Here is a 12,914-nt window from a genome sequence, read left to right on the forward strand (position 1 = left end):
ATCTCTTTTTGTCCTTCTTTTAAACGTCTTCTTATACTTCAGAACATCTATTCACCCTTTTGTGATGACTTGTTGTTAATGACGCAAAAAAATAAAATAAAAACTTGAATTGCAAAACTAACAAAAACAAACAAAAGATGCTGGTTAGCTCGCGTACAGAGTGCTCATCGCGTCATGATTTTTTTACGTTGAAATTACAATGAATGACATTTCCTCTGCATTTAATAGTTGTTTGGCTGAGTGGAAAACTGATCAGCTGGTTTCACTTTCTCCCTTTTAGAGTCAGACTTTTAAGTTTTCTTCTTGTCTGTTGATTTTGGAGCAGGAACATGGTAAGTGTAGCAGAGAAGCTGTACTGAGGAGTAAAAACACAAAGAGGGCATTGATCATAATGTTTGTTTTATCACAGGGAAAAGTCTTCACAATACATTTTAAAGTGAAACACTTTTCCCAATCCTGACATGATGTCAGACTTTTGAATTCTCTCTTTAGTTTGGTCTCTTTATGAGTCCTGCACAATGGGCTGTAACTGTCAGCAATGTGACAAACTGGACAGATCTGGATATGATGTACCCATCCACGTTAAGAATGTTAAACTACAATAATAAAAAAAATACTGATCATCATCTGGCATGACAAAAGAAACATAATAAACATAATGATCACTTGAAAACAAAAGCCTCTGCTAAATAATAACTGGAATTTAAAGTAACCATCCAGCAAACTAAGGGTGCGGTCACACTGGCAATCTGTACTGTGCCCAAGCACGCTTCAACCCTAACATCCAGTTCGTTTGGCCAGTGTGACCGCTCCATTCTGTGCTCAGACACGGTACGCTTGCTTGGCTCTGGCACACTTCAGAGGTGTGCCTGGGCACCGTGCACTTCATGCACCAGGACAAGCACGCAGGTACACACCACTGACAGCCTTCATTCTGAAGAAATCCTACGTTTTACGGCTGTATCTGACTAACATGACTCAAAATAAGTCACAAAGTAGCTTTCATGTTCTCTCCGTTGTTCTCCGATGTGCAAAAGCGGACTCGACTGCGCACCCCTTTAAGGTGAAGAAATGTTATCAAAGTTAAATACTGGCAGCAAAAACATAAATTCAAGTGCATTCAACGTTAAAAAAAACTATGAATATCACCAGGGTGCAGATGGCCTAGCGGTTAGGTCATGCCACATGTAAGGAGGCTATAGTCCTCCAATGGGGCAGACTGGGTTTAAATATGACCAGTCGCTTCTTTCCCACGTGTCATTCCCTTCTTTCCCAAAATCCTACTTTATCCACTCCTGTGTAAATAAAGGCAGAAAAATGCCCGAACATACCTCTATAGAGCCCGATCTGGGGATACTATTGTTGATTTCCCTTTACAATATGACTCCACAATACACATTGACACCCTACAGTAGATTAGCATGATGTGAGATGTAAACAAATGACAAGCTGTAGACCATTCTTCAGAGTACAATCACATCTACTGTGTCCATGAGTTTGGGATGTAAACATAGCAGAGAGCAGTGTTCGGTGTTGTAGTATCCAAGTGTGAGTGTGCAGCACAGTCAGACAAGCTCATTTGTAAATATTGCGGAAACTTGCACAGTCCTGTCAGCACATTGGAACAGGACACTGTGTGCTGAAATGCAACACCAATTAAGACAAGAACTAAAACTTAAAGTTGTTATTACAGTGATTTAGCCATTTTACCCCCACACACCCTTCTATACAACCAATCCACCAACTAAACAGCATCAGTTCAGTTTACTTTCAGCATTACAGTGATGTCCCTCGGTGACTGACAGTGCGCACTATTAGGCTGTAAAGTTAAGCAGCTAAAGAACCACAAGCTAACTTACTTGCTGTAGAGTAAGCAATTAAATGCACACATTAGTCCTTTAAGTTCCTTGATCAGAATGGATTTGCTCCTCCGTGTTGTCAAATATGAGTTCCCCATCTACCGACACATCGTGACTGACCACTCGAGTGACAGAAACTGACAGGGAAGGTTAGCCGGCTAACTAGCGATGTGCTAAGTTGACTAGCTCGCATGGTTGATATGTCATGCTGCGAACGGTGTGGAAACAGTGGCAACGATTTGTGTCTAAAAGAAGCCTTTGTGTGAGTTAACATCTCACCGTAAAAGATCCTGATCCAAAGATCGTGTATTTATTTATTTTTAAAAAAAGGGGGAAGCATGTAGCCAGATAATGTAACCAGGCCCTAAAGATAACAGGTCGGGACTGCTAGCGTTAGCAGGCTGAGGTTACTGCTCAATCTTGTGTCGTGTTTGGTGTCTGTTGACAATCAGTGGCTGGTTTGTCCAAACTGAAAGTGTCGGTGTCAGTGCTCGTTTGGGAGTGCTCGTGCGCTTACCGTGCAGCGCCGACGCCTGGAGAATTGACCCCGAAGTCCCGTCAATTACTTTGATGCTGCCGCGGCTGGTGACGGCCAAGATAGCGTTGAGGGCCGGGTGATAGGAAAGGCTTCGCAGGCCCTCCTCGTCACAGCGCAGGCAACCGTCTCTCAGTACAATCCAGTCTGAGGAGGTGGACGAGCCGGAGGCCGGCGAGGCCGCGGCCGCCATCTTTCCTTATTTTCTCCCTTCCCTTCACCTTCTGAGGTTTCCAAAGATCAGACGATACACGTAATACTGCTAAATCTATTAAGACTAACTCCGAACTATCTCTCCCTGCCACTGCTGACTCCTTCTGCTGCGGCTTCTTCTCCTCCGCCCGTCACCGCAACAGTGGCTATTCACCATCAGCGCTGAGGAACTCCAGGCTCCGCTTTCTGTCAGTTGGACGTTGGGTGCACGGCGATAGCGTAGCTCTGCGTCAAATCCCGCGATAACTCCGACGTTGAACGAGAGCTATGGATGGACAAAATGACAGGAACACCAAAATAAGTGCCGTGCAACAAAAAACAACAAACTCATTCTGCAACAGCACTCTCTTGAGTTTTTCATTCATGCGGATTTGAAAAAGAAAAAACATGATCCCAATCTGAAATGTAGACTCCCGTTTCACGCATGAATTGCTGAATAAAATACACAATGTTACTGAATTTCTCACATATCGAGGAAGTTAGGTATTCATGCAATGTATTTGAACACCACGCAGTAACAGAATGGTTTACACGATGCATATTAGACTTAAACGTTGAAATAACTTATGTTTAAAGACTTGAAGTGTTGTTTTTTTCATTCAACTGTCTAAATCCAGGGGTGGAGTGATGCCTGCAGCAGAGGATAAACGTCCTCTGTCATAAACTGTGACATGTAACACCACTCTTACACATGAAGGTTGTAGGTTGTGTACTAGTCAAGTGGAGAAGAGTAGGAAGGTCACCACCGGAGGAAAAAAATTGCAGCAAACTACTTCAATCTGTCAATCAATCGATGGTGTAAATCAGAAGCGATTTAGTGGTTTGGTATACCTTATGCAGAGTAAAAAATAAGTGGGTATATTTAGTATACTCTGCACTATACCACTGTCTGAACCATATCAAGGCGTTGGGAACACAAAAGTCATACCTAAATGGCCTGCCTTCACCAGTCCTTCTTAGTAGTCAATACGCATGTCAATTTCACAGAATAAATCTGATATGTATTGTAATAGATTAAATGATATGCAGGTTCATTTAATCTTTGATGTACTAATCCTGGATCATTCAAATCTCTCTTTTTGTTCTAAACGGACTATTCAGTTTATTACTTAAACATTTTTCTTAAACGATCATCTGTCTGATCCAGACACCCAGAGTGGAGCAGACCTGTAAATCTGTGGAGTCTTATGTATCTCAGTATAAGGTATGAGTACATTGTAAGTATGTTGGTTTCTTTTGGGTTATATACACTATGTATATTGATATAAATTTGAAGAAATAAATGATTGTACGGTTCTATTTCTCTTCACCTGGATCAGTTAAGCCTAAATACCATAAACAGAAGGCCTGATATTTACTGTGTAAGCACACCCTTACATGCACACTTTGTTCTTGCTCTAGATGCTGAAATGGGGATCAACACAGATTTTTTTCTTTGAGTTTTGATTATATTCATATACCGTATGTACTGCAAAGACAGTGACCGACCGGCTGTTCAATGGATTGATAAATAGATGTATTGGCTAAATGGGAGAAGTGGGAAACAATCAAAGACAAAGCCCTACTGCTTTTTTCATGTCCTGTTTAAGATCATAACAGAGGCAGTTGACTTATGTTATGTAGCCGTAGTACCTATCAACATAAAGAGAAGTCACATTCATCAAACCAAAACAAAAGGACTAATGCCTCCGATTAAAAAGAGATGTTTCATGAACAAGAGCAGGCTATACAATTCACAGAGGAGATACTTAGGCCCAGAATTTAATTTCTATCCAACTTTAAAATCCAATTAAATGTTATGTCTCTCAGTAACCCACAACTTCTCATTCACTGCTGTTTGGCTGTTCAGTTTTTTTCCCCCCTGAAATATCTTCTAACGTTAAACAGATTTTCATCCATTTGGGTTCGGTCGGAGTACCAAGTGTGCAGTAATATGTGGTGTAGAGGCATCTGGAGAATAAACTCTTAATTTAAGCCCCCAAGTGCATTTTCTTTTATAGCAGTCCTCTGTTATGAACTGTGACATAAAAAATTACTCTTGCATATTTAGTTCACCTAAAACAGGCCTTTAGTATTTTCATATTGTTACGTAACATCTGAGGCTTGGCTTCACAGAGTAAGAATTATGAATTTCAAAATTCATAACGCTCCGAAGAAGAGCAGATTTTGAATCAACACAGGCTGAGGTTAACATCATTAAAAAAATGCGAATGAACACTTTTTCCTTAGTACAGGCAGTGATAAATACCAGTTTGGCATTTTGATTTTTGTTGTAAAAAAAAGCCATCACTCAGAACTGGTTATCTCCTCAATAATGATACATTAGACAATAAACCTTGAAATAATATCTTGGTTTTAAACCCATCAGGGATTATGTTTACATCTCAATTTGTTACCGTTTGTTTTATTGAAATCTTTAGTGCAAGACATCGCTGTAAATTTTTACTAAGATCCAGAACTGTATAACTTTATGATGACTAACAACTTTTACGAGTGGATATGAAACCTGGTATGATCCCTTTAAAAAGTCCAATTCACAAAGAAAAGTGTAATAAATCAATGTGACTAACTTGGACAAGTGTGAGTAATGCACAAACAGTCATTAAACAACAGGTTTTAAAGTGACAAATAACTACTGATTTACTGAAATGATTGAGCAAGTGATTATAGTCCTTTATGGAACTGTTGATCGACAGGAAACAGGGCTGGGAAAACAAGGCACCACAATTTGAATACAATAGTTTATATCACTCTTAACACCCAGTCATGTCATCAGTCTGTAAATGAGAGAAAATCAGTCTGTAGGACAAAATGTGAAAGCATAAATGAACACTCCTCAATGTACATTACAATGTGTAACAATGAGGAACATTATGCCCTTTCCTTCTGTGTGGTGCAGTCTCTTTTATCCAATTATTCCTTTGACATGTACACATTTATTTGGCAAGACATTTTCAGTAGGATAAAGAGAGGGGGGAAACAAATCATTAAATAAATAACCCTGTGATCATTCCCAACTTCATAAAGTCCAAGAAAATGCAGCACTATAGGAACTGTATTGGATTTGTAAACATGTCTGCATACTGAAAGCATTAAGCTGTAAAAGCAGTGAGGATTTTATTGATCATTCATGAGACATGAGGGACACAACTATATACACAGATATATATTCCCAACGTCCACACCTTCTAGGATGTAACAGAGTTTAAAAGAAATAAACACCTTAAAAAAAAAATATATCCTGGGTTCCAACTTTGACGTTTGTTTTTTAACCCCATAATCCAGGGTCACTGTCCATGAAAAGGTCCACAGTTTCCACTCAACCAGTCACACACCAGTATAAAGTGACAGGAAGTAGATGTACAAAAGGAATATGGGATATATGAGAAGGGGTTTCTTTGTCTTGAATTCATCTCCGACGAGCAGCGAAGCAGCGCTGTAAGCAGCCCAGAACACCCCGAACAGCTGAAAGATCAGAGGAGACAACACTTTGACTATTTATTTATCCACACATCTCATTGACAAGCATCATATGACACAAGTATTTAAAGAAGCAAGAAAAGAGGGGAATGGATTTCTGTAAAAACATAAATAACATTGTGGCAATTTTCTGCTAATATTTTGTTATATATGAATTTGTTTTCGGCTGTCTGCGGCACTGCGTCTAAGCCTCAGAAAAGAATAAAAGGATTTAGTAAGTAGTCTGCTGGATCCTTAATAATCAGAAAGTGGAGCTGAGATTAAGTAAGCAGGGGCGGCTAAACGGGGAGAGTTGGTCGTCTCTCAACCGGATAGTCGGGGTTCGATCTCCAGCTCCTGCAGCATCATGTCCGATGTGTCCTCGGGCAAGGCATTTAACTCTGAATTGCTCTCACTGGTTTCATCATTGATGACGTTGTTGGACTCAATCTGTTTTGAAGGAATGGGACGTGAGCAGGAAGCTCAGCTCACACTGAAAACTCTAAATCCTAAGATAAAACCTTTATTCATCTCGCAAACTGAGAAATGTACAGTAAAAATACAGTAAAGTTTACTTTGAAACATGCTGCAATAGCCCAAATGAATACATCTCACAGATAAAATATTGAAGTCATATTGGGGCTTCGATACACACTCCACTATAACGTGAACACATACTGATTTCGACACTAAAAAAAGATTTACTCCCTTTTTTTGGGTAAAAATCTGTACGATACAATTAAATGTTTATCTTGTTGTATGCATGTTACAATTTACAGGTTAAATACACTTTTAGTCAGAGCGTCTTCATTGGTGAATCAAAATTGAGAGGCCTGTCTGTTTAACAACATTATAAAACAATAGTGTGCTTTGACTTACTTTGATTAGTGTTGAAACCACCTCGAACCCCCCGATTACTAAGAGCAACGGGGCTATAACGATGAGAGGGAGAAGGGAATATCCAATTACACCAAGGACCTGTCCGAAAGAAACCTGCGCACAAGATCAACAGATTCCCTCAGAGCATGCTGATGTTTGATGTTAAAGTCATGTCTGACGCCATTTTCACCTGCTGCACGTACCTCACCGCCAAGAACACGGGCCAGCAGGAAGATAGTTAGTGATCCAAATATCCAGATGGTGATGATCCAAGACACAACCTGCAAAATAAAAACAGAGTTCCATGTCAACACTGGAAAGGGTGAGAGGTGAACATGTTACTCTTTTCAAACGAATACTGGGCCATCATATCAGTAACAAAAACACTTTATTCTCCTTTTATCGAAGTTTAATTGTGTGTGTGTGTGTGTGTGTGTGTGTGTGTGTGTGTGTGTGTAAGCAGGGAGGAATTGATCCGCTTCTCCTACGTTTAGATGGATGCTCAGTAACAGGAGCCAACGAAGAGCTTTCTCCACTTAACAGCTACACAAAAATAACATCAAGTGTTTCCATCATCACAGATTCTGCAGCCGAAGCTCTACATTATTTAGCTTCAGCGTTTCTACTTAACTGCATTGAGCTTCTTGAAACGCCCTTTATGATTCAAACAGCGGTGACTGATGTTGTAGCTAAAATTGAGAAAAGCGATTTCTTTTACTGAAGTGTGTGTGTGTGTGTGTTTATATTCTTATAAACATTGAAACCTGCAATGACCATTCAATGGAAGCCAGAAAGCAGCAGAGAGCTACTCGATCGATGACGACACAGCTTCCTTCGTTTAGTGCATCACTACAGATGTCTAATGACTTTTTTGTTATTTTTTTAACATTGCTGCAATGTTCAGTTACATGTCTGGAGTTTCTACAGCACACACCGGCTCAATATTCAACATAGAAGTGTGAAACAGGCTTCAGGTCATCATGATGTCATATTTTTTTTAAAAAGTGTTTTTCTCCTAAGTCGCCTTCAGGATGACAGAACATGAATCAAACGACGGTTCTCTGCTGGATAAAACAACGGACCATTCTGGTGAAGATGGCTTCGAGCATGAAGGCAAAGCTCTCTTCTTAAGAGTCGGTCGACGTTCCAACTCTCACCAAGGGTCGTTAGCGGAGGGGTAGTCAACCCATCAAAGAGATCATGATTTCATCATGTTTACAAGTGGATGAAATGAGTTTCTTCCCCCAGTGTGGCCGGGCTCAGCTTCGGAGCAGAGTGGCGAGCTCAGACATCTCGAGGTGTAGAGCTGCTACTCAGGCACCCGCTTTGCATCCCTTCAGAGGGCACGACCAACTGGGAGGAGACCCAGAGCATGCTGGAGGGATAATATATCTCAACCTGAGCATTCATCAGCACTTCAATGTATTTAATGATGCTGCACATAAATGTAATCACAGTTGAATCTCCTCCCGTTATAACAATAAGGCAGCCATATTATAACGTTATGTATAAACTAACAGCCTGTCATCCAGCTGCATCTGTTGTACTTTTAACCTGAATTACTTTGTGGGCTTCTTACTATTTGTTTCATAATGTATTTAGCTGTTTGTTTAGAGAATATGCTACTGGACCTTTCAGTGTTTGTGATACGTTATCTCCTGCTCATGCACCCACTTTTTAGTGTACACGCTCATGGAGTCCCTGGGTTTACTTAACGCGCATTGTGTGACAGCTCACATGATGTTGATAGGCTAATAGAGCGAGATAGTCAAATGTTATCCTTTGAATGTTGAACGAGGGTTGTAGTGCAGGTCTCAATACACTGTTCAAAGAGCTTTATGTTTTTCTTTAAGGGGGGGGGGGGGGGGGGGGAGAGTGGCGAGAGATGTAAGAAAGGAGGCACAGTTCAAACTTAAACCCGGACGCCCGCTTTGAGGACTGTGACCTCTGTACATGGGGGCGAGACGTCACTGCCAGGCCATCTGATCCCCCACTGTTTAAAATGTTTACACAGACATGGACAAACCTCATTGTCCATGTTAGACTCTATGATCAGCAGTAATACACAACAGAAAACATTTGAGTGCATTTGAACTGGAGTATGACAGAAAGCCAAACGGGTTCAACCAGTCACCAAAGTGCAGCTTCACCACTGCCCTAGATTTATGCACATTAAAAAAAAAAAAAAAAAACATGACAGAAAATCGATGTCAATAAAAGCCACTGTCTGTCCCACTTTAGATTTAAAGCACGCCTTAAATGTCAATATGCTGGCTGATTGCAGTGCATGTTCGTGCTCAACTTCACTGTGGTGTTTGTTTGATTTAAAGTTACTGGAGTTGTCCTGTGAGATTATGAAGTGTAGACCAGCACTAGCCCTCCTCTTTCATGAAACTGTAACTTTCATGTGACTTTACACTTGACAGGCAGCTGCAGAGCAGGAAGACTAATTGTGCAGACAAATCAGTGTTTGCCAGTTAACTTATTTGTCTGGCTAACAGCTCATGATCACAAGGCACACTGATTTAGGTTCTAACTAAGCTGGCCTATAATTACCAATAAGCTTGCAGCATGATTACATATTTTACTTACTAACTTTACCCATGTGTCGTTTACAGATATATTTTTTTCCTTTTCTAAACTAACATGTAAAAAGTGATGCCAGCCTTCCTTGGTCTTCATTTTTCAGCTCTTGATGCCTCAAAGCCACAACGACACGGGTATCACTGTTTAGAAATGGAGATTGTAAATAATAATGTCACATGTAGTGTTTTCAAGCTGCGTTCAATAACCAATGTTTTTTCCTTTGCAAATCAAACAGCCCTTAAAAATGAACCCTTATGGCTGGCTTTGATAGTTTTTTCTATTATGAGTATACACGTGCACAGGATGGTGTAAATCAGAGGAAATTCAACAAAGGCCACAGTGAGTTCTTAATGTTGAGGTTATGGGACCGCCAGACCCCTGACACTGTGCAGTGGCTTAAAGACAAACTCTTAGGCAGTGTGGGAAACGTGGTGTAATGACATCAGGGTGATGTTTTACTGTCGTCTGCTTACCCTGAACTGGCCATAGATGGAGATCATTGAGAAAAGCAGCACCACGGCGAGAGGGCCCCAGAAGTCCGGGTTGTCTCTGACCACCTGGCGGTTAAACCCCAGCGAGGGCATTGGCATCAACACACACCGGATCTTGTAATAGATGTCCTTTAGGTCGATGTCCAGCTCTTCTCTGCTCACACAGACAAGACCACACAAGTCTTAAATCAGCCATATATATATTCATACTGTACTTAAACAACAGTGAAACATCTCTGTGATTCTACAGATTGGGGTTTCCTTTAATGGGAAATAAAGTAAAATGCTTCAAGAACAAATGTCATTACATTTATTATTATGTTATTACACGGTCATTTTAAGATTAAGGTCACAGAAGTTACAGGTCTACTACACTTGATTTTTAATGTATAACCATACAACTGAATGAACATGCTATTAGGTTGGACCATTTAATCCACCGACAGACAAACAAGTGGCGAGAAGGCAGTTTCTGGTTTAAAAAGTTGTTGGTGGAAAATCGGACCTGGGCAAAATTGAATAGGCAACACAGATAAACAGTAAACATCTACTTTATATACATGATGTGATGAAAAAATGACAAAGGTTGAAACACTGAGGAAAACAACAACCGTGAACTTACAGAAGAGGTTTACTTTCTTCACTGTTATCCTCCTCCACCTCCAGCAGCCAACCGTAGCCTCGCTGTCTCAGGAAGGTGGTGGCATAAGGATCTTTGACATTCTCACTGCCCATGTTCAGTTTAATGTCCGGGGCACTGATGGTGCCACTGAGCTCTGAGGAGGAAATGTTGGCTTGTGAGTACAGCGTAGGATCACAGATTAATGAAGCACAAGTTATACTTACATTATCAGTGCGTGTTAAAAAATAAAACGAGCGACAATAAATATATACTCTGTAAATCATTGTATTGACACCCTGCATGAAAACCATTCTGCATCAAGTATTACAGCTTTTCATTCAGGGGATATAATGAGACAAGCACAGGAACATGTCCTTGGCTCAAAACGAGTTACTTAGAGGTGCTCTCTGGACAAGGATGCTGGTAGGAATCAAAAAACTGAAGTAAAAAAAGTTTGGGAAATCTGCAATCTAAAATCAAACCTGCCTTTATTTTCATGTTTATGTTAAATCCCAAAACACACTCACAAGACTTCATGAAACATCACAGGGAATGTGATTTAGGCTCAGACAGGCCATGAACGATCAGGCATATTTCAACATCTAGTGCTCAGGCATTTTCTTTAGATATTTAATATTCATTACAATTCTGAAACCAATGCACACGATGAAACTAACTAGCACAATCCTGTACTTTTAAGTGTTAGGATGTGGGCTACATTAAAAAGATAACTTAAACTTTCTTTATTGTCATTTAAATGTGAACTTTACTGTGTAGATAAGAAAGACATTTCGTTGCATTGGCTAGTTGTAGTGCAGGGGGAAAAACAGTTTTTACATAAGGAATTTAGCATTTACAAAATAAGGTGAAGATGTAAATGGATGTAAAAACAAAGGCTATGTGTGAAATGACTATACAGACATTTATATTGCCCGTTTTGATGTATGTTATGTTGTTTTTTAATAGCATCGTTACTTAAACGGTGAGTTGGATGATAAAAAAAACAAACTTGAGTTTGTTTTGGCTGCTTTTGTTGTCGACACGTATCGTTACTGTTAGCTGAAGATAGCATGTATATAACAATGAAAATAAACTATTTGAAACTATTTGAAAAACACACTCAAGATCATTAAGTCATTTCCAGTGGTGATTGCGGTACTTTATAAGGCAGATTTAATGTGGCACGTCCCCGGGTATGTGTTCGCCCTGCCCAGGCCTGCTATGCTAGCTGTAGCTTTGCCTACCTTCAGCCTCTGTCGAAGAGACGAACGTGAAATCCCCGTTGGTGGGAGGAAACTGCATGGTTGGTTTTTATTTTTAATGCAATTCCCGCGGAGTGCAAACAGATGACATTGAAAAAGTCGTGTCGGAAAGCGTTAATGTCGCTGTCACAGAACACAGCTCATCCGCAAAGTTGCATCTTGTTTTGTTTTATTTTGTTCCGCCTGTCTGACACTTCTGCGACTGAAGCAGGAAGAAGACGCGCAAGGGAAGCTGGGAAATGAGACACGTATAACGATGCATTCAAGTGCAGTCATAAAACCCGGGATTATAGAAATACTTCCAAGACGGGACAGTTCAACATAGATTATACATTTATTCTTTGCACGCTCGAGTCTGTTGGGGCCCTCCAACCAGTGTTCATCACCACTATGTCATCTATAATCTGACTCCAACAAAAAATGGCAAAATGGGAAGATTTTACATGTGTTATATATGCTACACATACATACATGCTATATGCATGATTGAAAAGGCTATAATAAATGCAGTGCTTAAGAGTGAGTGCTTTTTTTTTTTAGCTGGGGCCGTCTGTGTGTGTGTGTGTGGGGGGGGGGGGGGGTTACTGTCATTAAAAACAGTCTATGATTTTTTGCCACTGCCAGGGTTCACACTCTGTCAGACCTGTTGGGCCCCCTACTGGCCTGGGGGGCTACTTTAAACCGTGTATACCATGATCTCCATGAATTTAGCCCTGGTAAAATGAGAATTAAAGCTTGTCTAAAGACATTCATTTAACAAGCAGATGCATGGAGTGCCGCATGGGTGTTGAAAAAATATTCTGGTAATTAGTCCTTCCGGTGCTCTTCAGTTCACGGATCCAACTTATAAGCTTTTGAAAAAGTCTGAGGCACACAGAGGGTTAAGTATGCTTACACACAGACAAGAAACAACATACCTGTAGACATTATTACATACAGGCATAAAATAAAATCACAACACGCTGGATGCTGCTTTCAGAGCTCCCTCTGTTCTTATGTCATAAGCCA

The 12,914-nt window shown here is 40.4% G+C and overlaps 2 protein-coding genes across 10 annotated transcripts in view; both read right to left on the minus strand.

The window, feature by feature from the left end:
- The window catches only part of birc6 (baculoviral IAP repeat containing 6), a 132,715-nt gene extending 129,854 nt beyond the window's left edge, over window positions 1-2,861 (minus strand). For 4 of the 8 annotated variants that reach the window (XM_079363051.1, XM_079363055.1, XM_079363053.1 and 1 more), the window contains exon 1: window positions 2,377-2,861. In XM_079363051.1, coding sequence (XP_079219177.1) covers window positions 2,377-2,587 — 211 coding nt within the window. In that variant the 5' untranslated portion in view covers window positions 2,588-2,861. The remainder of the gene's footprint in view (window positions 1-2,376) is intronic. The other 4 variants (XM_079363050.1, XM_079363056.1, XM_079363052.1 and 1 more) reach the window with 1 other exon arrangement.
- A 2,395-nt stretch (window positions 2,862-5,256) lies between these two features.
- yipf4 (Yip1 domain family, member 4) lies at window positions 5,257-12,901 on the minus strand. 2 transcript variants are annotated; one of them, XM_079363490.1, is made up of 6 exons: window positions 12,824-12,901; window positions 10,645-10,798; window positions 10,005-10,176; window positions 7,149-7,226; window positions 6,946-7,059; window positions 5,257-6,072 (listed from the first exon to the last, which is right to left on the minus strand). In XM_079363490.1, the coding sequence occupies exons 1-6, from the start codon at window positions 12,831-12,833 to the stop codon at window positions 5,935-5,937; spliced, it is 666 nt and encodes a 221-aa protein (XP_079219616.1). In that variant the 5' UTR covers window positions 12,834-12,901; the 3' UTR covers window positions 5,257-5,934. The 2 variants fall into 2 exon arrangements, with proteins under 2 accessions (XP_079219616.1, XP_079219615.1); XM_079363489.1 differs by lacking the exon at window positions 12,824-12,901 and adding an exon at window positions 11,889-12,148.
- Window positions 12,902-12,914: the final 13 nt, after the last annotated feature.

This window comes from Symphodus melops (assembly GCF_947650265.1).
Source record: "Symphodus melops genome assembly, chromosome: 15".
Classification (NCBI taxonomy): Eukaryota; Metazoa; Chordata; class Actinopteri; order Labriformes; family Labridae; genus Symphodus; species Symphodus melops.

Bases quoted from the DNA above. Each gene is read 5' to 3' on its own strand.
- yipf4 (XM_079363489.1), bottom strand. From the start codon at position 11,946: ATGCAGTTTCCTCCCACCAACGGGGATTTCACGTTCGTCTCTTCGACA. The intron at 7,227-10,004 runs GTAAGCAGACGA...TTTATTTTGCAG, and splicing joins CCATCTATGGCCAGTTCAGG to GTTGTGTCTTGGATCATCAC. The intron at 6,073-6,945 runs GTAAGTCAAAGC...CTGATCTTTCAG, and splicing joins TGGTTTCAACACTAATCAAA to CTGTTCGGGGTGTTCTGGGC.